This window comes from Rhopalosiphum padi, chromosome 1 (assembly GCF_020882245.1).
Source record: "Rhopalosiphum padi isolate XX-2018 chromosome 1, ASM2088224v1, whole genome shotgun sequence".
Taxonomy (NCBI): Eukaryota; Metazoa; Arthropoda; class Insecta; order Hemiptera; family Aphididae; genus Rhopalosiphum; species Rhopalosiphum padi.
The window spans coordinates 2,166,398-2,192,123 of NC_083597.1; the positions used below are offsets into that span (position 1 = coordinate 2,166,398).

The 25,726-nt window shown below is 27.3% G+C and overlaps 2 protein-coding genes across 3 annotated transcripts in view; both read left to right on the top strand.

The window, feature by feature from the left end:
- LOC132917185 (neuropeptide SIFamide receptor-like) overlaps positions 1–25,726 on the top strand; it is a 50,964-nt gene that overhangs the window by 13,889 nt on the left and 11,349 nt on the right. The window contains exon 2 of one of the 2 annotated variants that reach the window (XM_060977800.1): positions 1,396–1,691. In XM_060977800.1, the coding sequence (XP_060833783.1) occupies positions 1,396–1,691 (296 nt within the window). The remainder of the gene's footprint in view (positions 1–1,395; positions 1,692–25,726) is intronic. The other variant, XM_060977801.1, reaches the window with a different exon arrangement.
- LOC132917186 (uncharacterized) lies at positions 7,950–8,843 on the top strand. Its single transcript, XM_060977803.1, is given in 2 exon segments — positions 7,950–8,459; positions 8,461–8,843. Coding segments are annotated over 2 exon segments (648 nt in total). The 3' UTR covers positions 8,599–8,843.

A 25,726-nucleotide genomic window follows, 5' to 3' on the forward strand; every position in this document is an offset into this window, starting at 1 on the left:
TTACTGGCGGACTATTGTTCATGATTTCATCTAACTCAAATGTATTGTATTTTTATATTGACACCGTAGTTTTAATCATTTTTTTTCAAAATGTTCATATTGTTTATGATACATCAATATAATATAATATTATAAATTATATCAATTTCTAGCTTACATAGTCAACATTTTAATATTTTGCCTAATTATTTATTTATTTTTTAGTTCCGGACGTATATGTACTCTCATATTGTTTCTTATTTATAAAGTATTGACGTATATTTTTTTTTTTATTGAGTCAACTAATGAAAAAAAAATACTTTTAAGTTGGCTTAGTTAAAATATCGAGTTAAAGTAAATAAGAAAATAAATATAACAGCTGCGCTGGTTTTTTCTTCAGTTTTTATATTGTTTGCTTTGCCATCTATCTGTACGTACTTTTTCCAAGCTATATACATGTACTTTATGTTAGAAACGTATAAATAACTGTGGAACGTCTTCTTTAGAAGACACCTGATTTATTTGATGAGCACATATATATATATTTTAATTGTGAACGACAACATAATTCACACCAGATAAGATTTTGTTCAATTGAAGTTATCCAATAATACTTTTCAATAAAGTTCAGTAATATTCGATTAGACTCAGTAAGAGAGCAGGTTTACATTAAATGTTTAGTTATAAATTTAATGTAGTAACTATTTTTAGACACTAATGCTTGATTGTAATAAATATTCTAGGGTTTGAAATTTAAAATATTTTATGTGGAATTTTTCACAAAAACATGGACATTGAATTTCTTTTTAACATAATTATTGTTTATGATATCAATATGTATTGCGTGTCATAGTTAACATCGAAAGTATTAAGCACGGACTTATAAAATCTGTGGTATTAACTCGTTGATGATCATGACTTCTATGGCATTAAAACAATTTCTGTTAATTATTATTACTATTATTCTGTCTTATTACAATACCTCAATATTTGAACACGTTTTATTATCACTTCGGTAATAATGGTCATAATATTCCATGTGCGCTCATAATAAAATTATACTTTATACTTAAATTATACTAAATTATACTATATAGTATATTATTAAAGTTATTGAATAGTATTTATCAATAAAAATGACGTTCAAAATGTGTAAATAATAGTTGAAAAATAAATGCAACAGCTTCCACGGTACCTTAGCTATGACTTAAAATGCATGAGTATATAATAATAATTATTATTTAGTTGTCTAACAACCTTATTCAGGAATAAAAATAAATTATGAAATGTATTTAATATTTACCATTAAAAAATAATAATAATAATCATCGTCAGGCCACTCGACTGGAAAACTGTACGATATTATAATTATTATTATTGTACGCACTTGTAATGTCCGTAATTTAACAATGTCAGCAGGGACGCCAACCAGAGCGGCAGCGGGCTGTGGGAGTATGGTGCGCTGGACAATTGGCCATGGCAAAAGTACCGGATGAGGTACTCGCCCGAGGTGACGGTGCTGTTTTGCATCGCGTACACGGCCGTGTTTGTCGTGGGCTTTGTGGGTAACATGTCTGTGGTGCTGGTGGTGTACAAGAACGTGAGGATGCAGTCGTCGCCCACCAACATATTCATCGTCAACCTAGCCGTTGCCGATCTGCTGGTCATCGTCGTCTGCGTGCCGTTCACCCTCATCGGCAGCATCACCACCGGTAAGCGTGATGACTATCTCATACCTTTTGGCTTTTACTAATTACTGCACCTGTTATATTATTTAATCATTTATTCAAATTTACGGACAGTGACGGTCAAGTTTTGTCATACAATAGGTGCATATTAATAATTAACATATAGAAAAAGTTAAGTACAGCTAAAAATAATCTAAAACAAATTCATTGCATGTGGTCGTTTAAAGATTAGTTTAGTCTAGTTAAAGCTAACATTTTTACTGGAGAAAATTGGGTAAAATGTTTTGGATCTCTTGTATTAAGGGCATTTATTTTGAAATAAATAAGAGAAATAATTTCAGGATAATTTATAGCCTAAAATATTAAATTAAGTGTTAAATCATGAAATAAAAAATGAGCGCCTTTCTCCATTTGGACATTAAGGTGGTATTAAGAATATTTTGGCACAACCCGTGAATGGGCCTGAGAGTATTAAAATAGTTACCAACTAGTTTGAATTAAAAAAAAAATTATGTTATGTTTAAGATATTATAATAAATAATAAAAAATATAAAATTAACTAAATACAACTAAAAATACAAATAAATAAAAAATAATTTAAAATATATTACATTTTTGTAAAATTTGATATTCGTGAATAAATATAAATTTACAATACCTAATCTTAAGTTCGATGATGTGTGTATAAATGTATTCTTCATTGAAAATGTAAATATAAAACTTTTAATAACATATACATTTTTATACATATAATCACTACTTACGAAACGTTCAATTATCGATCACAATAGATTACTGTAATTTTATATTTGTGATTTTTAAATATAAATAATAGTCCAATAAAGAGTTTTATATTATATTTTTATTTTTATTTCAATAATGGTTCTAAAAAAAACTAATTAAATTCTATTTTAGTTTTCACATACACTTCCATTTTTAAATGTTTGTGTTTCAAATTGAAGCCCTAAGCGTATACAGATTTCGTGTTCAAATAGCTATTTAGTTTTCTATACTTGGGCTTCGAGATCAGTTAACTCTCAAAGTATCCATAACGTTTATAGCCCCTTTAACATTATCAATGGTTTTCTTGTCCAAATGTACGTCATAAAATCTTCATTTGGTTTAAAAACGGTTAGTGTGTAAATATTGTTTACCCGCGATTTCCCAGTAATAATTTCATTTGGATTATTTGTATCTAGTATTTCAAAGCACGTGTAATACAAACTAACGTTTATATTTACTTCTCTTAACCCAAATCAACCACTCGATTTTTATCGCAACATTACGAACATACTTTGAAGAATAATAATAAAGTAACATTACCAAATTCAATTTTTATAGGTCATATTCAAAGAAATGGTTTTTTTTTTTATTGTAATGTTACGTTTTTCAATGTTGTATTATATTTATATTGTCGCTAAAATATATAAAATCAATAAACTGTTTTTCGTTATTTCATTATTTGCAATTATTAACATAATTTATACAATTATTACCAATAATGTATATACCATTGTAGTTTTTATCGTAAATAAACGTATATAGGGTAACCATTTACTCACAGTTTTTGAGCATCATATTATCCCCTTGTACAGAATAATTTCGAATAAAACACTTTTTGTCTCGTTCATAGAGCATTTAGACTCGTTTTAATCTCATTATTGTGTTATGTTAAACATGAGGTAAAGAAAAATTCTTTACAATATCTATTAGTTTTATAATAGTTATATTGAAACTATATAGTTAAAATTTATAAATAATAGTTTATCAAATTCCGACGATCAATATTGTCAAAAATAATAACCTGGATATTGATATGAGACAACACGTGTTATGTCGTTAAAAATTCCCATTATACGAGATGTGGCTACTTAAAATATGATTTTTGTAGAGTAAATGCATCCTTTTTAATTTCACAATTTAATTAAAATGCTATCCTTCTTTATGATCTCTGCACTTATTCACAAATTTCAGCATACGTGTCTTATATTCTTTTAAAAGCAGAAGATTCAAGTGTTCAAATGCCAATAACGCGTCAAGTAGATCCACCGTTTTTGTTTTTAATTCTTCCATGGACTACAGTTGCTTTCAAATACCATATTTTATGGTAACTTTGAAAATTTGGCACACATCAAAAAAATTCTATAATATGCATATTCACGCGGATTTCTCGTACTAGCCGCTAGGACGTATTTTTACGATAATTGTTTAAAATTTACTGTATATGTATATTATGTAGTGTATATATAATTTTGTAAAGTACCGATAAATAAAAAAGTAATATAACAGTCAGTTAATCGCCAAAGCCTAAATACCTTATGAAAATATTAAAAAATAATTTTCTCTACATTTTTAAGTATACGTCATACAAATGTCGAAAATAAAAATGTTATACATATATGGTTTAAGCATAATGAAATATGGTTACAATGTGCTTAAAAAAATTCTAGGTATACGTATTATACACGGGTAATGTATTTAAGGAGGAACACGCTGGAGGGATGATCGCTCTGTGCAGGACCTTTATGTAAGCATATATTTATAACAAATATTGTTATCTTAGTTGAAAACTTTTTTTTAATACCGAATCTCATTATTATGCACCAACGACCCATATAACGACGAACAAAAAAGCACTGTGTCCTAAGTGCGTGACCATGTTATTTTTATAACAAACATTGTTTGTTCTTTTTTGTTAAGTTTGTTTTTTATTTTATCTAATTGCATAACATTTTATCACTTTACAATTATTTATATTGGAATTTTAAATATTCAATACGAATTAATTGGAATAATAATACACTTTAATTTGGGTGCAAACATTTATAGTAGGTATGTCTATGAAAACGTATTTTCAAAAGCTGACAAACTTTATCAAACGTAATAATATATTAATATTATTATTACAATAAATTATTAACTATATTATATTACCGTGTTAATTAAATATACATAGCTGTATAAAATCAAAATTCACATTTTACTATGCAGTGCAAATTTGGGAACTCTTAAGTACTATAAATTTGGGTGCAAAGGGAACAAGGGCTGTCCGTGACTTTGAGTTAGAAATGCGGTGGGGCTTGTCCGTAGGAACGACCTGATGTCCGCTTTTGCCGGTTATGCAGCATTGTCTGAACTGTTCAACGCCTTTGAATCACACAATATCGTATTGTACGCCACTCCGCATATTTATTATATTACATCGGCACATCGTTTGACATTTTTTGTTTTTACTTAAACTATAGAGAATCGTATAGTCATGTTGAAATGTATTTATAGGTCTTAATCCAAGATGTGCGTGTGGTATTGGGTGAGAAGAGACGTTATTCTGTAATGGATTATTAAATAATGAATAACTAATCGTATGAAAATCGATTTTTATTGGATGACTATATTATACTATTTTAATACGTAGTTACTGGTTTGTTATCGCCTCGTCGAAATACCATTAAAATATATCCTTCACATAATATATTTATTTTTAATCAATTATTAAAAATACAAAAGACAATGATCATAAATTAATGATATATATTATTTAATTTATGATTATGGCAAAGTAAATACATTAATATGATACAGCGAAGGAGTTCAAAATATTGGAATACCCTAATAATTGAGTTTTCACCTATGTACATTTAGGTATCAATATGATAATAACTTATAATGTTCTGACATTTCAAATATATTAGAACTCATTGTACAATTTTTCATTACATATATAAGTGAACATCACCCTACAATCTTGAAATAACAATTGTGAAATGAAAATCAATATGTTTTGTAAAAATAATTTTTCTATGAAATAACAATATTATAAATTTAAAAACAGTCACTCAAATTTTTCTAATGGTATTTTATTTTAATATATTCGTCAAAATGGAACATATTGAATTATATTACAACCCAACTATATTCGGACAGATCCAATAACATTTTGGCATCCAGCCTATCTGAATCAGTGACATGTCCATTGTTAAATCAACGAAGTTCACTTACTTGGTCTTGTTGACATTTTATTTTATACGCCAATGCTAATTATTGTACCAAAAATATATTTCGACGTCCTCTGTTGAATTAAAAACATTTGATCTTTTAGGTATGATAATTTTCTATAATGTATTAATTTATATCAATTTATTTCAAGTATTATAAACAATATAAAATAGCGATTCACTAAGTATACACGTGCCTTTTCTTTCTTAAATAATGCAGTTATACAAAATCTGATTTTTGTAATTATGTATATTATACTTACTATTCAACAAAAGTCTTGAAAATATAGAAACTTTTGATTTTCAAATAAAACCTTCCTTTTCTACTGTAAATTCTTTATCAGACAAAGTTTCTAAATATGTTAATACAATAGGTAAGTTGAATGAGGAGTATTTTTTTTGAGTTAATTAACTATATGTACCTACTAAAAACATGCATGTTAATGGTGTTATTGGAATATGTAGCTATAGTAAATTAAAAATGTTAATATAAATCGACGAATACTTATATTTGTAAAAATGATACAACTATAATGTACACTATTAATATATCACATAACTTATATTTTTAAAAATATATATTTAAGCACTTTTATCCTTAGTATAGGCATGTTAATATAGGTTAGTACATTTAAATTTTCAAAATAATTATCAACTAATATAATTTACACTTAAAAAAGTGGGTTGAAAATTGAAGTTTGTTTCGCAACAGGACATTATTCTTAAGTAAGGGTACAAAAATTACAATAATTTTTAAATATAAATCTTTAAGTCTATTTAAAAATTCCATAAATCAAAATTTAATTAATTTTGTTTTTAAATCAAAAAAACGAGAGAACACACTCGATGAATCCCCCAACATAATATAAAACATTCACACTCGTACATCAATTCGTTGAAATATACGCGAGCTCAGTGCGTACACAACAACAACGAATTTATCACGGAATTATAATTCCAGTATATTATGTTATTACGATGAAGTTCAAACGCATTTTTTGATTTGTTTGTTTTACTACCGTCAACACGCACGCGTTAAGCTTACATAAAATGCGTATATATTGCGTATAACTCTGATCTGTATACATGGTGAGTTTTTAGGCGTGCATTACATTAATATATTGTAACGTTGAGAATGACAAACGATCGCGGTTCCATCTCGAACGACCTACAACAATAAGTCTATATTACGGGGACGAAAAAATGACAAGTTTTGGTGAATGGACATTGGACTTGGTACAATTACTATTCATCTTAGTATGCGCCATCTGTCAGGAAGATAAACTCAGTGCCGTGGTCGATTTATCTCTTATGTGTGAGTTTCAGAAGGATTTATCGGACATCGTGTTGCTGGAAAATATACAAAACGACTATGTGACATTATTGCAGTATACGATTAACGTGACGTTTAAATAGGTCAGCGTAATAGAGTTTTAAGATTGGTTTTCGAATGCGATGATCAATTTTTAATTAACATTATATTTTACGGAGACTTCGACACCATGTTTAATTAATACTGCGCCGTGAATCTGGTTTGATAGCTGAACGGATGTATAGTAATGTTTTATGTTATATTAAAATTAATGTTTGAGATGGTAAATTTTAATGCGAAATGTTAGCATAATGGATAAAAATGGCAGCAAATGCGAATAGATTAAAAAGATTATACTGTAATTTGGATTCTACATGGGTAGCTTAGAACCTTATAGTAATAAAAATCATGATAAAAATTAAAAACAATACGAATACTATTTCGGAACACAAGCTAGGTTTTTATATTAATTTAAATAAATGAAAACCATATTATGAAAGTTTTTATATGAAGTTATAAATACGTTTTCGATGTTATAATTTTTATCTAAATATTTATTTTAATTTTTTCAATCCTTGAAAATATTTTATAAAGATTTTATTACTTAAACACAAAATTTCTTATATAAATATTTATTATACTTAGACAACATATTTTTTTAACTATATGATGCGTTATACATAGTTAATTTACCCAAATGGTAGCTGAATGATATTGTTTAAAACGATTCATTAGTTGCTAAGAAGTTAAAAAAAAAATAATTTTACAATAATTACATCATTCCGTTTGATGTTTTAGATTAAAGTCGCATTTTTTTTAGACAATATTATAGTTCAGAATTATCTAGTTAAGTCCTAGATAGTAGTACTTAATCAGCAGGTATTTTATTTTTGTCGTAGTAAATTTTGTTAACTTATTACAAAACGTATAATTTTTTACCAGCATATATAGTAGGTGAAAGAACCTAAGACGAAAATGTGTACAAATGATATTGCCTCGAAGATGAATCATTGGGAAATATCGCCGAATCAGCACCAAACAGTAATAAATCGACGGGTGTTGTTTCAAGAGCACTTGGAGAAGTTATCTGAGGTTTTTGGTGGGAACGTACCTGCTGATTTCGAGGTAAACTGCAATCCAACTCATTTGCTCGCAGACGTCGATCACTATAGCGTAGACCTAAAAGCCATGAAAAAACTCATGAAGCTCTGTTCATTATTAAGAAAGAACGTGATCGATCTGAAAACTGTTTACAAGAAAAGGTGTCGTATGAGCGGTGGATATTATACTGAATCGGAACGTGCCGAAGTGGAACCAGAATTGCGGTCATTAGAAGAAGACGTTCAGCGAATGATGGATGTATTAAAAGACATCAGCGGGAACAGTCATGAAATAAAACACGTGTTGAAAATGTACACTGAAAATGAAAACCGGTACGTAAGACTTTTGTCGTTAAACAAGAGTGCCAAACTTCGATACCAAGCAAAAAAAAACGGAAAATGGTACGAACGACGGTGAATTTCATTTCGGGCTGTGCGACGAAATTTACAAATGGGTGCGTAATAGTTGTCCGTTTACCTTTATCACTGCACGAGAAAAAAATGTAAAACGTAAGTGGTTTTAAGAATATCAGGAATTCGATCGAGTACGGAAATAATGGTTTTATGCATTCTCGTTATGTACCTATGCTATGTTTATGTAGTGTTTTCGTTGGTTTCCTAGCTATCTAGTCAACTGTTTCGCTCAATCAATTATTATTCAATTCACACAATATATGAATATGCTATCATCGCTATTTTAATATTATCACTAGGTAACGGATTTAAATACTAATGAGAATACCTTTAATAAGTATTATAAGTATGAATCGTAGCCCAGAGCCGAAGGTTAAGCAGTTGATTATAGTAATTTAAATTTTCGGTTTTGTGATTAGCCAAAGCTGTTTGATATCACAAAAAGTATAGTACTATTTTACAATAATAATGTAAATAGTCGTTTATATTTTAATTCGTTACCAAGTGAACAAACAAAATAATATTTAAATACCTACACAATTAGCTCAATCACTTGTGGCCTGTACTGGCGTGGTCGATATGTGTTGACTAAATAAGCTCTCCGAAAGCTAAACCCTCTGAAGCCAACTGCAGTAAGAAGGGGCAAGTGCCGCTGGAGAGTTAAATTAGAAACACATATGTATTTTTCAAATACATATATTTTCAGTACGTTTCTTAAAAATATAATGATTATTTAATCTATTTTTTTTCAACTTAATCGGTTTTGATCAACAAGTAATTACACATTCGTGGTTCGATACCCGGATGACAACAAAAAGTTTTTTACATTTATTGCTAATTAATATTATTTTTCAATAATAATTATACCACCATATTATTGATGTATCAGTCCTCTGCTGGGAAGCCTCTTTATTTAGTGAAACATATATTTTTATTGTCTTTCTTTCATCACATTCACTTATTGTTTTAGTAATTTGAACAGATTGTGTAATAAGAAATAATAATAATTATTTTTTTTTTTTATTAAATATTTAAAATTAAAAATAATTTATTATTAGCGTAAATACTATACTTAATATTACTACGTTGAGGACATCGATTTTAGAAGTATCTAATAATTATCCAGAAGAATGAATAAAATGCCGACCATTTACTAGTATAATATTTATAATAATTAACTATTGGTAATTTGAAAAAAATGCCCAACAATGTAAATCATTGTTACTAAAATAATACCACTTTTATTTTACATATTTTGGTTTTGTTTAACTTTTTTAAATAATTGAAACATTTTTGTAATTATATACTAATACTAATTTATGATAATATAATAAACTTATGTTTTTAACCTTTATTTCCAATGTAGGTGCCTATCTAATTAACAATTCATAATTACCTGATTACTTCAAATTAAATTTTGGAAAAAACTCATAATTCATTTTTTATGTATGATTTTTTTGGGTATAATTGAATTATATTAAAATTAAAATTAAAATAGTTACTATAATTTGTTCACAATTATTAATAAGAATATATTTCCAATTGATCCTTACTCATTATTATTTATATCTCAACTCCATATTCGTCATTTTCGGCGTTCTTAACATTTTTATATTTTATATTTATTTATTAATTTTATGTACATATTATATTTAATTATTTAAATAGTTACTTATATGAACCTATAAACATTAAATTAGTTTATTTAGTAGCTAGTACTTACACTAAGATGTAGATCATTTCAAATTTACTTCATTTTACACAATGATTGAAAATGTTAATAACCGAATCACGTATGAAAATACGTCCCTGTAGCAGAACCCTCGGACGACGTGACGGTCGATCGCGGAAACGTGGATCACGGGGGCAAGGAGAAACTCAGAAAGCTCTGTTCGTTTCTGAGAACAAACGTAATCGACTTAAAAAACTATTACGAGATAGCCAAGCATCGTCTAAGTGGTTCGTATTACACCGAATCGGAGAGCGTCGATCTGGACACAGGGCTACGGTCATTGAAAGACGGTGTGGAAACATTGTTGAACACATTAAACGATATCAGTGGATACCGAAACGAAATAAAATACGTATTGGATGCGTACACTGAATACGAAGTTCGATATAGAGCACTCAGGTTACTGAATAAGGAGGCAATACTTCGACACGAAGCTGGCCAAATTATAAATGACAAGAATAAGAATAATACACTTGTTTTTTGATCAGTGCAAAAGGATGTACAAATTGGTGGGTGCAATTATGCGTTCATTGCTGCACAAGACAACAATTTAAATTGTACATGATTTTAAGAATTGCTGGGACTTTGGTAAACATTAACGATTTTTTAAATAATAAATAATAATAGTCGTAAAAATTGATTATTTATTAGTATTTAATTTTCCAAAATTAAGTTGATATATATTATATAATAATTAGAATAATCAATAATATTGATAAAAAAAAAGAATAAATAAATAAATATAAATATATAATATCATAAATGGTAAGATATATAACATAACAAATCATTAATAACAATGTACGTTTTATAATAAGAAATATTAGAATTTGAGAATTTGATCAATTTTATTTAAATTGTTCCAATAATTTAAAATATCAATATTTTAAGACCATGGACATTTAAATATTAATTGGAGAATACATTTTATTAATTTTTTTGCATATCATAATTGTATTATCCTTTGTATGTTAAACTAGTTATTACATGTCAGATGTATTTTTTTTTTTAATATCCTTACAATTCGAATTATAAAATATTTTATAGTGAAAAAAATACTTAGATAACGTTAAAATATTTTATAATATTTAACGTATTTTTTAAGAATGTTAATTTTTCTAATAACATTAAAATTTAATTTAATTTATTTTTAAAATACAAGCCCTAAAATCAAAATTTAAATCTGAAGGAATAGTTTTTGAGTTATTTAACGTTGTGAACTTTTAATAAAGATAAAGATCTTATAATTGGATTATGATGATATTATGAAGACTATGATAATTTTAAAAGTTTAGTAATTACCTAATATTAATCTATTGAAATTAATAGTTTGTAAAAATGTTTCAAGTGCAATAAGTACTTAATTTAATATTCCACGAATTTGGTATTTTCATAAACCACTTTTCAAGAAATATTATTTTACATTTATTATTATTTTATTATTTTGTTATGATAATAAAACATTGTATTATGGTGGGTACTTTTACTTATTTAATATAAGTTTACTTATATAGTTAATTATTTTAACCATTGAGTATTATTAGGTGTAGGTATACGCTTGTATAATAATAATGTAAGTCAATATACCTAAATATTCATATAAACTATATTATAATTACGTGTAAATTTACTCTAAAAACGAACTGATATCTGAAAAATATATATTTCAACAATCGTTATAAGTGTTCTTATGTGGTGGTTGTGTAATTCGATAAAAAATCGGATAGACGTTGAAAAAATTAAATGATTATGACGCGACCTAAAAGCCTAAAAATACAATACATAATATAATAGCTGCATGTTTTCCTTTATTTGTGACCATAACTGCGAACAAAAGGCATCAGTGTCCTAATGCAACGCGTTATCTACCTATAGATTACTTTACACAATAATGGCGTAAGATATTACACAGTGCTCACATAGTTCTGTCGACGCGGAAAATGTTTAATACATTATTACTGTTTATTCTGTTATAATACATATTATATACCTACGTATAGCATAGTTTTATCACTGTTTATTGTTTTTGCGATGAAATTTCACAGTGGGGAGGGGAGGAGCCTTTGCGCGTTCGTTGAGAGTTTTCAATTATTTTTGTCCGGCGAAAATTACAAATCATAAAAAAAGTTCATTTTTCTTTTGTGTAACGAAATGCGGGCGTGCTGGTCAAAGTTTCTTTTTGGTGAATTGCATTATCCACCAAACAAAACAAAAAATAAAAAAACAAAATACGAAATGAACCGAAAAGAAATTTTCAACTAATCGTGATGGGGTACACGCACACGGGTACTAATAATTATATTGTTGTGTCTGTGGAAAATAACGAGTTCTGTGGAAAAGATGGACTTTTGTGAGTATATATAATATATATATAGTAATTTTGTGTACCTTTATATGTATAGTATCTTGATTATTATAATATAATATAGTACGTACCTAAACGAAAACGGTCTACTGTCTAGTATAATATCGTTTGTCAAAGTAATGTACACCTAATGGTTATAATATTGTCTTATAATAAAATTAGAAGTATTTTTTTTTATGTGACGGATGTAGAAAATACAGTAAACATAAACATATTGAAGTAAAGACAGTGTAATATTATATTATATCATGATAATGCTGTCCAACAAATTAGTCCAAAGAAGTAATTTTGTTTGTAACAATTTTGTATTGAAAATCCTTCCGTAATGGATGTTTTAACGGTTGCGTTTTATTTTTTAAATAATTATAATAATAAATTAATTGAACTCATTATATTATTATATACCTACGGGGTTTTTATTAAAATTATTGGAAAGTTAAATTGAATTGTATAATATTATTCACATTAACTGTTAAAGATAAGTTTCGTACATGAAATCTGAAAATTCATAGCTAATACACAATATAGTATAATCATATTATATAATGAATATTAATTTTGATGATTAACATTTAACCTTTTCGATAAAATAGTGCTTAAAACTAAATGTGGAATCTACCTAGCTGCGAGTAATGCAGCTATCTGGAATTTAAAAATCAAAAATAAAACAAAAACCTGTACAATAAGCTTACGCTACACAGCGAATCTCTCCGTACAATAACGTGCGCATAATGATAATGTTAATAATAATAATAATAACAATAATAATAATATGATATAAAATAATATTATGTTATAATATACGAGTTCCTGGCGGCGTTGATCATATTTTATTCAACGACTCGGACAGCTAGCGCGCGCTCTTGTGCATTGTCTACCGTTGTGATTACCGCGGGCGCTGTGTACACACCGGAAGGGTTCCACTTGACCGGAACACTACGACCGTGCAGATATTATAAAACTTTTATGCATCCGTCACGATTTCAAGGCGATCACGGCGGTATGATTCAGGTTGGGATGATAGCTATTTGCTCGTTCGTAATATTTCTCTCCTATCGCTCCACGATAATAATAATATTATACGTATTGACCAATTTATATTAGGTTTATTGGTAAATTTATTGGATATTATTCTGTTTTTTTTTGTTATTGATCATAAATAAATTGAAAATTTAATCATTAATATAATATAATAGCACATTTAGAAATATACAGTATTTTCGTATTAAATTATATAATTCAGATTTTTTAAGAAATTAAATTAAGTGTGTAATATTAACTTCATAGTTGAGTCCTAAGGCCTGACAGATTTGTTCGAGTTAAACGTACAACACTTTGTACTGCCTATCGTTTGATTTGTATACCGTGGGAATTGTGTACGGTGAAAATAAATGGGTAATATTATGTTTAAAAAGATTAAAATAAATATGATTACATTTATTTAATGCTTATTATTTTGCTTTATTACATTACTCGAAACTTAAAATCAAAATTGTGATAACAATTGGCATTAGTTTGATGACAAATAACTCAAACAGTATGGACAATATTTATACCACAAAATAAAATTTCAGTGCTGTTTTTTTCATTTGAATAAGTGTATATTTTAGGAATAAATACAATGCCTATAATTATTTAAAATGTTTAAAGAAAATACAAAATTGCAAAAGAATATAAATGACAAAATCTTTAGCGTTTTAACAGTTGAAAAAATATCTGTTGAAATATTTATATGTATTCAATGTTTTCTCATGATATACTTCTCTTGATTCAATATAATATAATAACTACATATAATACTCGTATAATTTATATTATAATAAAATAATTATTTCTGTTTCAAATCTACAACCAAAATATATAACTTGTTACTACCTGCAACTACCTATTTAAATTTGTATTTATAATTTTGTGAAATGTACTACTTTAAATAGTACAAACTGTCTGCGCTTTTCATATTTTTATGTCACCGTTACAAAATTACCTACGACCGAATACTTAAAATTGTATAAATAAGTAGTTTATTATCAAAAGGATACCACATATATCACAAATTTAATATTCTTTTTTAGTTATCGAATAACTAACTGTGTGTTAAGCGAATACGATTTATTTTAAAGCGATCGGTTACAATTTCTTATTTTCATCATAAATCGAGATTTCGTCACAAGTTTATATTGTTTTTTATCATGTTGAGTTTAGTACATATTATTATGACTATGCCAGTGGTTATACTTAATATATGTATTTATTTTGTTATATTTACTTCTGCATATGAAAAGATGTTTAAAAAATAATGTGGTTTTGATAAGGTTGCTTCAAAGTGCTTATTGATCTGCTTTTCCATTTCCTGATATGTCCAAGAATCAATATGAAATGAACCCGTTACATATGTATTCTATAGCGACAGCAGTTCAGCGATTGCTTTGGATAGTATTTTCATCGTCGTTAATTGTTACCTTGGTCGTTCTGTTGATATTCACGTTTAATAGAAAAACCCAATGCCTTAAATTCCTATAACTTACTATATCTGTGCACATTTATTAAAAATCGTAGTTTGAAATTAGAAATTTATAAAATATTTTAAAATTTCCATGAAAAAATATTCTGTCCTCGACACAAGTTTAAAAATAATATTAAAAAGTTACTAAAATTCAAGCTATGATAAAATTAAAGTAAATAGTATTCTTTTTTTAAAATTGCATGTTTTAACAATTTAAAAATTACACAAAACTTATTGTATTCCGTTTTAAATTTATCAGCCAGTGTATACATAATTTAAAAGCCAATCGTCACGTTTTGTTTTCCTAATATTTTCTTCGAGATGTACGTACAATAACAGTAGTGATGAATAATAATATTTATAAATCTTTGACAATAATAATTCGTAAGCGTTTGATTGTTTCTTTCCGACCAGTCACTGCGATACGCGAGACGTGGTCCAGCCTTTTACTATAACACGTTATATATAATAAGATAATGAGGTCCGTCGTAATAATGTTCGATATACATCTTATAATACAATATATATATATAATATACGTCTGCGGTAATATATAATAGTATGTTTTATGGCAGCCAGTTTGGCCGGTTTTCCAAACCGCGTATTACGACACCGTCGTCTCACTGTAAAATACAACTACATTCGCTCGGTCCGGACAAAATGATAATGATAGTAATAATAATAGCGACAGACAGTATTATCAATGTGTAGTATCGATAAAATCAGATTATAAAACGAGAAAACAAAATACGCAGAACGGGATACACGCGCATAACATTCCGTCACGATTTTAGTACACGACTCGAAAAGAAAATACATATTTTTTTGTCGATTGGATTTTGAAAAAATACCGTCGTTTGATTAATATTGCTGAATTTTTATTTATTAGTCTTTGGCTCCAACCTATATATGTAAAACAAACATATCACGCCGCATCTACGTATATTTTATACTTGACCATAATATTATATACCTTTTAACAAAATATGAGTATTTTCTTAAGAATGTTTCACTGTTGTTTATATTAATGAGTAGTAAATAACCTATGACTTGATTACGATATTGTGATGAAATTTAATAATTTAAAACGTTAATATTTCTATTATTTTTCACGTTGTAATTTTATATAAGTACGAAAAAACCCCTTTTGCACTCAATAAGTCATATTTACGTAATATGATTCAGTATTCACACTCAAATAAAATTACGTAACGAAATCAAATACAATTTATTTATTCAAACCAGTATTAGGCCTTCAGTTAGACAAGTATAAGCTATACGACCGTCACATGACTAAAATATCAAAGTATTATAAATTACAAATTAATTTTACCAGAATCCCTAAAACAGCCTATCCCCTGTATTCCCAGTTGTCCTAACATCCACTCTCCCACCACTGCAACATTAGTTCCACGAGTATGACGTGTCATGTGGCATGCAACATAATTATTTATTTAATATTACTAACGTATAAAAATTAATTTATTACGGATAAAAATTAATCTTAGTTAAACCATATCTAATCAAATCAAAAATATTAGTTGTTAAGTTCGCATATACATAGTAATATGTGAATAATCGATTTTTGAAATACCGAAAGTATGATATTATTTAGTACAGATTATAAACTATATGGTAGTTTAACAAGTATATTCTACAATTCTACATGAGTTGTATTACTGTCATAAATATTATGAAACTCCTTGTTAGATATTCACGAATTTAAATTTTAAATGCATAGTCAAAATATACTTCAATACTAAGCATAACACATAAATCAATGGCCGCACTAATGTCTGACATGGTTTTAATCGATCAACCGGTTGAATAAAGGTGAAATTTGATACATTGAATAGATTGCATTTAGCACGGACACAGACAAAAGTCATCGTATATTTATAATACAACGCTAGCAGCAGTTATAGGCGTTCCACGATATATTAATCCGTAAAAATAATTCCGCATTTCCGCTCTGTCCACTGATATTTTTGCCTGATTTTAATAACTATTGAATAGCCACAAGTGCATTTTATGCACAATTTAATGAATTTGCGCTTTAAAAATTGGGTGCATAAAATATAATATGGTAATAATTTGGCTTTGTTGAAATTGCGTTTTAGGGTTTTAGCAAGTCGCCACCAAGAGATCTGTGTATTCGATTCATCATTAATTCATTTTGTGATTTCAACCTATCAATTTATAAATGCAAAAAAGGTAGGATTAGGAGATCCTATTCTCCCGTTTGAGTTAAGCTCTACCCCTTAATCCACCACAATCGTTAATCGTATACGATTTATCACGAGTGTCCAGGGAATAAGTACCTACGCAACTGAAAAAAAAGGCAGTTATTAAACGGCCTCCAGTGACTTAAGTCATTATTTATATCTATATTTATGTATTGTGATTCAAATAGTATGCAACCACCCTTCTAAATTTTAATTTTTAAAATATATGGAATTTTTTGATAGTAATCAAGGAGGGTTCTGTTCCGATACAAATTTTTTGTTTTTAGTTAACATTTTCTTTTTCAGTATGAATTATTTTAAGGATATTTGAAAATGTTGACGTATCACAATACATTGAAATCCCAATGAGTAATGTTTGAGTTGTTTAATTTTGTATTCTAAGGTCAAATATAGATTCATGATAATTTATTTCTAACGATGAAGGCTATGGTGATTTGAAAACGTTACTAATTTTAGTAATCAATATTAATATTTTTATTATATATTTATATTATAATTTATAAAACAGTCAACTATATAATAAATAATAGATCTAACATTAAATCTATTTAATATTTTTGTAAAGCCATTTTTAAGAATGATTTTGAATATTTTGAATATGTACATACAGTACAATTATTTACAAATTGTCCACTTAATAATTTTGCAGTGTTTTTGTATGAAATTCAGAATTTTGTCTCGCAATAAGATAATCCTCAAGCTTTTCAAAAAATCTCACGAATTTAAATAAAAATAATATTAAATGAATCAATGGTAATGAACATACTTAGCAAATTATCCTGTATATATTATATCATTATAATTTTTATTCCGTGTTTGGACGTTTGGAACATATGCTACACTGATAAACAAAAAAAAACAAAATTGCGACACATTTTTATATATATTATTTATCTTATAATAATATTATTCGATGCTTACGAACGAGAACGGCAAAACTGCACAGATAACTTGGCTTTTGAAGACGTGACATGGTTATGGCACGATGTGAGCGTAAACATTTTATATATATTGTATTTTTCTCACGTTTAAATGAAACGCACAGGCGTACATTTTTAACGGTTGCAAAGTAGTTTTCCAGCGTAATTAACAATTAAAATGTAGAAATCGGGAACCGTTCCTACTTAATTTTCCAACCACTCGCAAATGTCTACATTTGATGAGTAATCTTGAAATGATTTGTTGTAATTTTAAAATTAACCATAAACATGAATCGGTTTATTTTTTTTTGTTTAAAGTCAATAACGTTTTTATTTATGATCAAAACATTTTTTGTTTTAAATAAAAACTCTTATTTTTCATCAAAGGTTTTCTGCAATTATAAGTTAACATTTTTTTTTTCCGTTTTAAAGAAGATAATTTTATTATAATATTATTATTCTCATGATTGATATTATATTTTATGAATATAAATTATAATCATTTTCATTTTGTCTATGTGAAAATATGTGCATAACTAATTTCTCAATAATAAATTAACAATAAATAATTTAAGTTTTCATGTATATATATTATGTTTCTATTAAAAATATACATATGACACGTGATATTAGGTATAACTCAACGTATTCAATAATAATTATCATTAAAAATTAAAACGTTAATAATAATGTTGTATAATACATGTCACCCTAGAAGTTGACTTGTCACTGTATATTTGAATATGTAATACATAATTTTAATTTTTTCACTCTTACATAGAAACATCATTAATAATTTTAACTAAATGATTTTTGTGTGATGCACGGAACTTGTAGTGAGGTGTTAGTCACGTACGAAACAGTAACACGAAACCGTTAAAATAATTAATGGATTTCGGTAAATGTAATTTTCGAGAATAACTATTATTATTGTGTTCACTGTTAGTTTAACTAGTTTAAGAAATAATAGTTGGAATATAAATTTGCGTTAATGTTGTATTTAGATTGTATACACATTTACTATAGACTACAAGAGTTTAAAATGGTATTTTAACTTTTATTAATGCGTCTAATGTTGTCTCGTTAAATAAGACACTATAAATGTAGGTCATTAATTAATATCATTTTATCATCATTAATAGTCATCTACTTACATCAAATAAGTTCTTTGGGTCACTTCTTATAAACAAAGAATCAATACGATTGTCTTTATTGCAAAATATAAATATAATTATGATTCTATCTATTTTTTTTATTTTTATTATTTTGATATTTTGATGTATAATTTTTGTGAATAAGCAAATTTATGAAACAACTAGGTTTACCAAATGTTGTTAAAATCATTAATGCTAGTTTCTTGATTTAAATTCATTACGTAATAATATGTATTAAAAATATTTATGTTTAGTTTCAAACATTATTTGTATTATAATCTCTAATCTATAAGATTTATTTAAAAATATTGAAATTACGATCCAACAAGTTTCGAATAAAACTTTAAAATAATATATTATGTTGAATACTTATATTATATAGCAGTTATTATATGATATATAAATATATGTGCCTATAAACTTCGTAAACTTTTTTCCGTTTTTGTAAAGTTTTAAAATAAACCATTCGATTACATAGTTATAAAAATGTAAATATAGTTATGTTTTATTAGGTAATATATAGGGCTATCGATTGGTTCTGGTTTAGTAAGACATAACTGAACCTTGTTTCATTAGGATTGATTTTGTTCGAAAATACATCTATCCATTTAATTTTAAATATCGATTTATATCTCTCTGAATGTACTAATCGGTCGCATGTCTGGTTGTTCTTTGAATAACATTGAATGTTCAATTATTAGTCATGGTTGGTTAATATAATTATTTGGAATGTAACTCGTTTCATTGGAAAGTTGGTAATAATATAATTTATTTGACAATGTATACAAATACATTAAATTATGATAAAATTCGGCTTAAATTTTAATTCATATAAATGTTAAACTGTAACATACAATTAACCAGTATCAAAGAGATAAAAACCAACAATTTATACATTTATAAAATATACATATTTGTGTGTATTAACAATAGTGTATAATTTTAATATATGACATTTAAACTTTTCAACGATTTATAAACCTATTTACAATCATAGAATGTTTTTAATAACGATTAAACAGAAATAAACTTCAAATATTATATTTAGTTATACAATATATTATATAATATGTAAAATAATTATATTATTTCACCCGCGATACTGGCCCAATAATAATAATGATAAGATGGAGACTTACGTTTTATGACTGTTTAAAAATGGAAAATAGGTGGTTTTATTAATTATTACAAAATAATATTACAGTATGTATTTCAGCTATTTGACTTAAAAAATATATCGAAATAAATAAAAATATTGTTAGTTCGACCACATTCCATATGAATTTTAAATTTAATTACACGCCGAAAAATAACGACTCCTGTGGTTGGGTCAAGATCGCTGAAGCTTATTATTAATTAATATTAATCGTTATTCTTTATCTATGGTTACCTTGATCTAAATAACCCGACAATACGACAAAACGTTAACCGGTTAAAAAAAACAAAACGGAAAACCACCAATGCGGAAGAAAAACCGTTTTTACCGAATCAGACACAATATAAAATAATAAGAGATTCATCTGTGAGGCACATAGTGTATGGTACGTTATGTTGTTTGTAATTTCGTAAAACGTTTATTTATATATTATATTATTTTTTTATTATAGGTATTACAATAGGTAGTATAAAATTATCAAAAAAAATTAATAAATTATTGAGTCAACACCCGAAGTGATTGTTACACGCACGGCATTACAGCACGTTATAAAACTGCTTATTTGTGAGCGGTAAGATTTATACTTAGGCGTGTTTCACCCATTTACTTTAAGGTGCCTACTTGGCTGCTTGAATATGGGTCATCGCCGTAAACTCAAAATATATCGAGTTGTACGGGGTGTCTCAACATTTACCCTTACGCACTGCGTACCCACCCGTTACGTATGAAAACATATACCACAATTATATTATGCGAATTTGACCGATCAATTCGAAGAATACGCTAATATTTTACGAATAGAATATGAATCTACGTAAAATTCATTAAAATATAAATATTATAATATTTAACAAAATAATTTTATGACTTTCGGGCTTACCAAAACAAATGTATAATTTGCAAAAAAAAAGTGTATTTATATATTTCTATAAATTTATTTAATATTTCGAGTATCTGATGAAAGGTACAACGACTATATTTTTTTCAAATATTTACATAAATAAGCCGTGTTAAAAATGTCTACTTATTTCGGATATATCTGACCACGATGAAAAATCACCTACATGAAGTAATAACTAAGGTTTAGTTCTCTGAAATGGTTATATTATTTGATGACAAAAAAACCGCGTTTATAGAAATTGTTGTTAATACATATAAAAAAGCTTTTCACAAGTGCCCATGCTCTAAAGTTATAAAATATGATGGCGTTGTTATCATTTTAACGACATAATCATTAACATAATATATCGTGTATTAAGTTTTTTTTTTTTATTATGCAGTTAAACATCAGTATACAAGTTAAAGTCATAAAATATTATAAAAAGAATCGCATGTCCATTAAACATAAATATATTATACATGATGCAAAAATGATATAATATTATGTTTATAATACGTAAAACTTACAATTGATATTACAAACAAGCAAACAAGAACGACTCTTGTTTACCTAAAAAATAAAAACAAAAAGTTTTCTATCTTGTTGGAAACGACAATAAATAATTCAATTTCGTTTGGATGTCACAACAGGTGGATTGCAGAGTAACAATATTATAATATCTTATTGTGTATAATATAGCACATTGTTTATAATATTATGTTTGCTGATTATTTTTAAAAATATTTGTTTTTTATAATTGACGTTATATGGCTTTAAGGATATGCCATAATACGGTCAATAGCTTAATTTTATTCATAACATAGCTTTTATTTTTGATGACCATTTATTTCTATTATACTTATTGATTAACGATCGAAAAACATATTAAATTATGTTTAATTAAAATGTGCTAGGGTATACGACTGTTCTAAAAACATTTTTTCGATATTGCGAATCCTAGCTATAGCTAATTAATTATTTTAATTATATTCAATACCTTTTACGATTTACAAGGCTTTTTCGTTTTTATTAATGAGTTATGATTAACTTAAATTAAAAAAAATCAACTTTAACATAAATCATGATTTTTACCTTAGTGTTACTTTTTATCACACTCACGTTTTAAATTATTAAGTCTACTTAAAGATGATAATAGAATTTTGAATTTTTTTCTTAAAATAATAAATTCTACAATATCTAACAGTTAATGTGAATCTCATTTCATTACATCTGATATTGTACATGAAGTTATGTCAAAAATGTATTACTCGAGCTTAATCTTTCCTTTATGAAATTAAAATAATTATATTTTATGGTTAAATGTTATAAAATAAAGATAAATATAGTGTTAAAAATATGTTTAAATCGGAAGATTTATGACAAACCATCGCGGTATGTTTTTATACATTGTGGCTTCACATTTTGTTCGTGATTATGTTTCGTAATATTATATTTTCCAAAATATAACGTGAATATATGTATTGTAAAAGGTTGGGATAACCGCATTCATAAAATATGAACCATCATGAGTGAACAAATTTGATGAGATAAAAATAAAATTGTTTCTCAAAGTGTTTTCTATATGGTAAATGGCTATATTATGTATATGGTATAATTTATTAAATATAGGTACGTTAAAATATTAAGTACAATCCGAATTGACGTTTCCGCTTTGCGAAAGAAAAGCTTTTTGTTATGTTTATGTTTATTATTATTATTTTTTAAAACAGTCATAAATTCTATATAATATTATGAATCAGTTTTTAGATTCGATTAACAAACTCATATTATATCATAACATTAAACAAAACTGAAATCTGTAGAAAACTGTGTACAGCGGAGTTACCTCTATAAAGTATAAAACAATTATTATTACGAGTATATTGCTATTTTGCGATTTTTATGAACATTTATTACAGTCATTATATTTGGATTTTCTATTCATTTATTACTTTCTGTGTAACTGTATTTATTTAAAATGTCTTGTTTATCTAAAAGTATATTAATCCTTTTATTTATGAAATTATACGCAATTAATTTATGATTATTTATAGTAACATATTATATAGGTATATGTATAACTGTATAAGGAAATATTTTAACGCCTCGAATCACTTTAACGCGAGTTTTTCTCAGTGAGACGATCCATTATTATTTTCTGAAGAAATTGAATAAAATTCAAATAAATATATATTTAAACGGTAAACCCCCGTAAAATAATTCTATAAATAACTTATACTACATATATCACAAGAAGATTGACGTAACTTTGCTCTACATAATATATTATTTACTATTTAAAACGTCGTTAGTTGAACCCAATCGATGAAGATCACGCGCTAACGATCGATTGACGTTAATATACAACACACATTTAAGTTTTATTCCACACAGTTGAACCGTACGCACTCACCACACTCGCCTCTTCGACTCATGTTGTCCGCTACACAATAAAATAGAACTGCACAAATAATTTTAGAGCTTAAGGTCTACATACTATTATAATATTCAAATATTTTACCATTGTCAGTGCTTTAAACAGTATAATATTATTCACGTCTGTAAAAACAACAGTAAATGGGTGCACACACAAATCCCCATTATTATTATTATTATTAAAAGAGTTTTGCGGTATCGCGTGACGACGTTTTCATTTACCCACTACAAAATAATCTTTTCCGCTCATGGAAATTATTTTACAGCGATATATTATATTATATCGTATAGTGTTTCGTGGGCGAGACTTACGCCTATTTTTTCGCGCTCCCGTCCAACTTCGGAGTAATAATAATAATAATCAAAATATTTTATTGCGGTACCTTCGTCAAACAATAACATTCATCATAATCGTGAGGGCTATAATAAATTCGGGAAATATTATCGTTTGTATTTGTGGTATATAAACGAGAAAACCCAACAACGCATTTTCTGACCATGGCCTCGGTATTAATTTATTATTATTGACCTATCGTCCGAATAATAATAATAATAATAATATTATATAATTACTGACGGGTCAGCCCGCAGACTGTCAAGGTGCGTTCCCTCGGCGAAACAAGGCGGCGGCCCGTATAGGCAATTTAGCTACGTCCGTGCTTTGAATACCCGATAACGAACGCACAATCTTACGGCCAGTGTGCGTGTATTATTATTATTATATATTATGCTGTAAACAGTATGCGGTACGGAGCGCGAACTTCAAAAACGAGAACACAATAAAAGCAATTGGAAACGCAAACTTTATCCAAAAGTTCGGTTCATCCCATTTCTCGGAGGCTGCAGAACAAGTGCCACCCATGACTATTTATATAATATATTATACACACTTCGCAATCGATCGCGACACGAATGCGGTTCATCCAACACTGTATGCAATTACTCATACATCGTTGTCTTTATTATTATTCTAACACATTTAGACTTTTGGATGATCGAAATACATATTTTATTTTGTATAATATGTTATTTGAGCTCAATGGTGGTCGTCCATAACTGCCAAGTATATTTGATATTTTCGTCGGAAATACCATGCTATCAGTATGATATATTTATCAGCAATCCTAGGTCTGATTTTTGTCTTAGAAAACCTAACCTCGGATTCGGATATTAAAACTATTGTTATAACAAAATCGTCATAATTATTGCGTACCGTACACGTTGTGTGACTCAAAATTATAAAAAAATTGCTTATAATATTGTGAGGTCCTAACAAACTATGCATTATGCTTACTATCGTATAAAGTATAACTAACATAGAATTAACATTTTGATCATTTAAGTGAGTACTGTAATATAATTTATTTTTTTAAAAAAACCTCCATAGTACATGATTAATACTACCACGGTTGAGGTACATATGCTCCGAGATATAGGTAATAGGAGACTGTTTGACAATACATCAAATGCGACATTAAAGTTGAAATATATTTTAAATAATATAATATAAAAAAGTATAAGTATAGTATAAAAAAAACATTTATCATCCAGATGAGAAATTTTAAAATTATTTGAGAGATATACGTAATTAAAGAATTGTATTTAAAGTTTGTCAATAACTCGAAAAACTTCATGTAGGGATATGTTTTTACAGAGTACAACCGTAAAATGAGTTTAGGAAGGAAAATTGAAATTTCTAATTTCACGAATGAAAGCGCATTAAATTCTTACAATGAAGTCTTTTTTTCAGGTCAAGGTTAAGGGTATAAAAACGCAGTTCACAAACTGTAAATTTGTCTTGAACGTGTATGCAATAGAAATATCGATTGCAATGTACTCTTTAGAC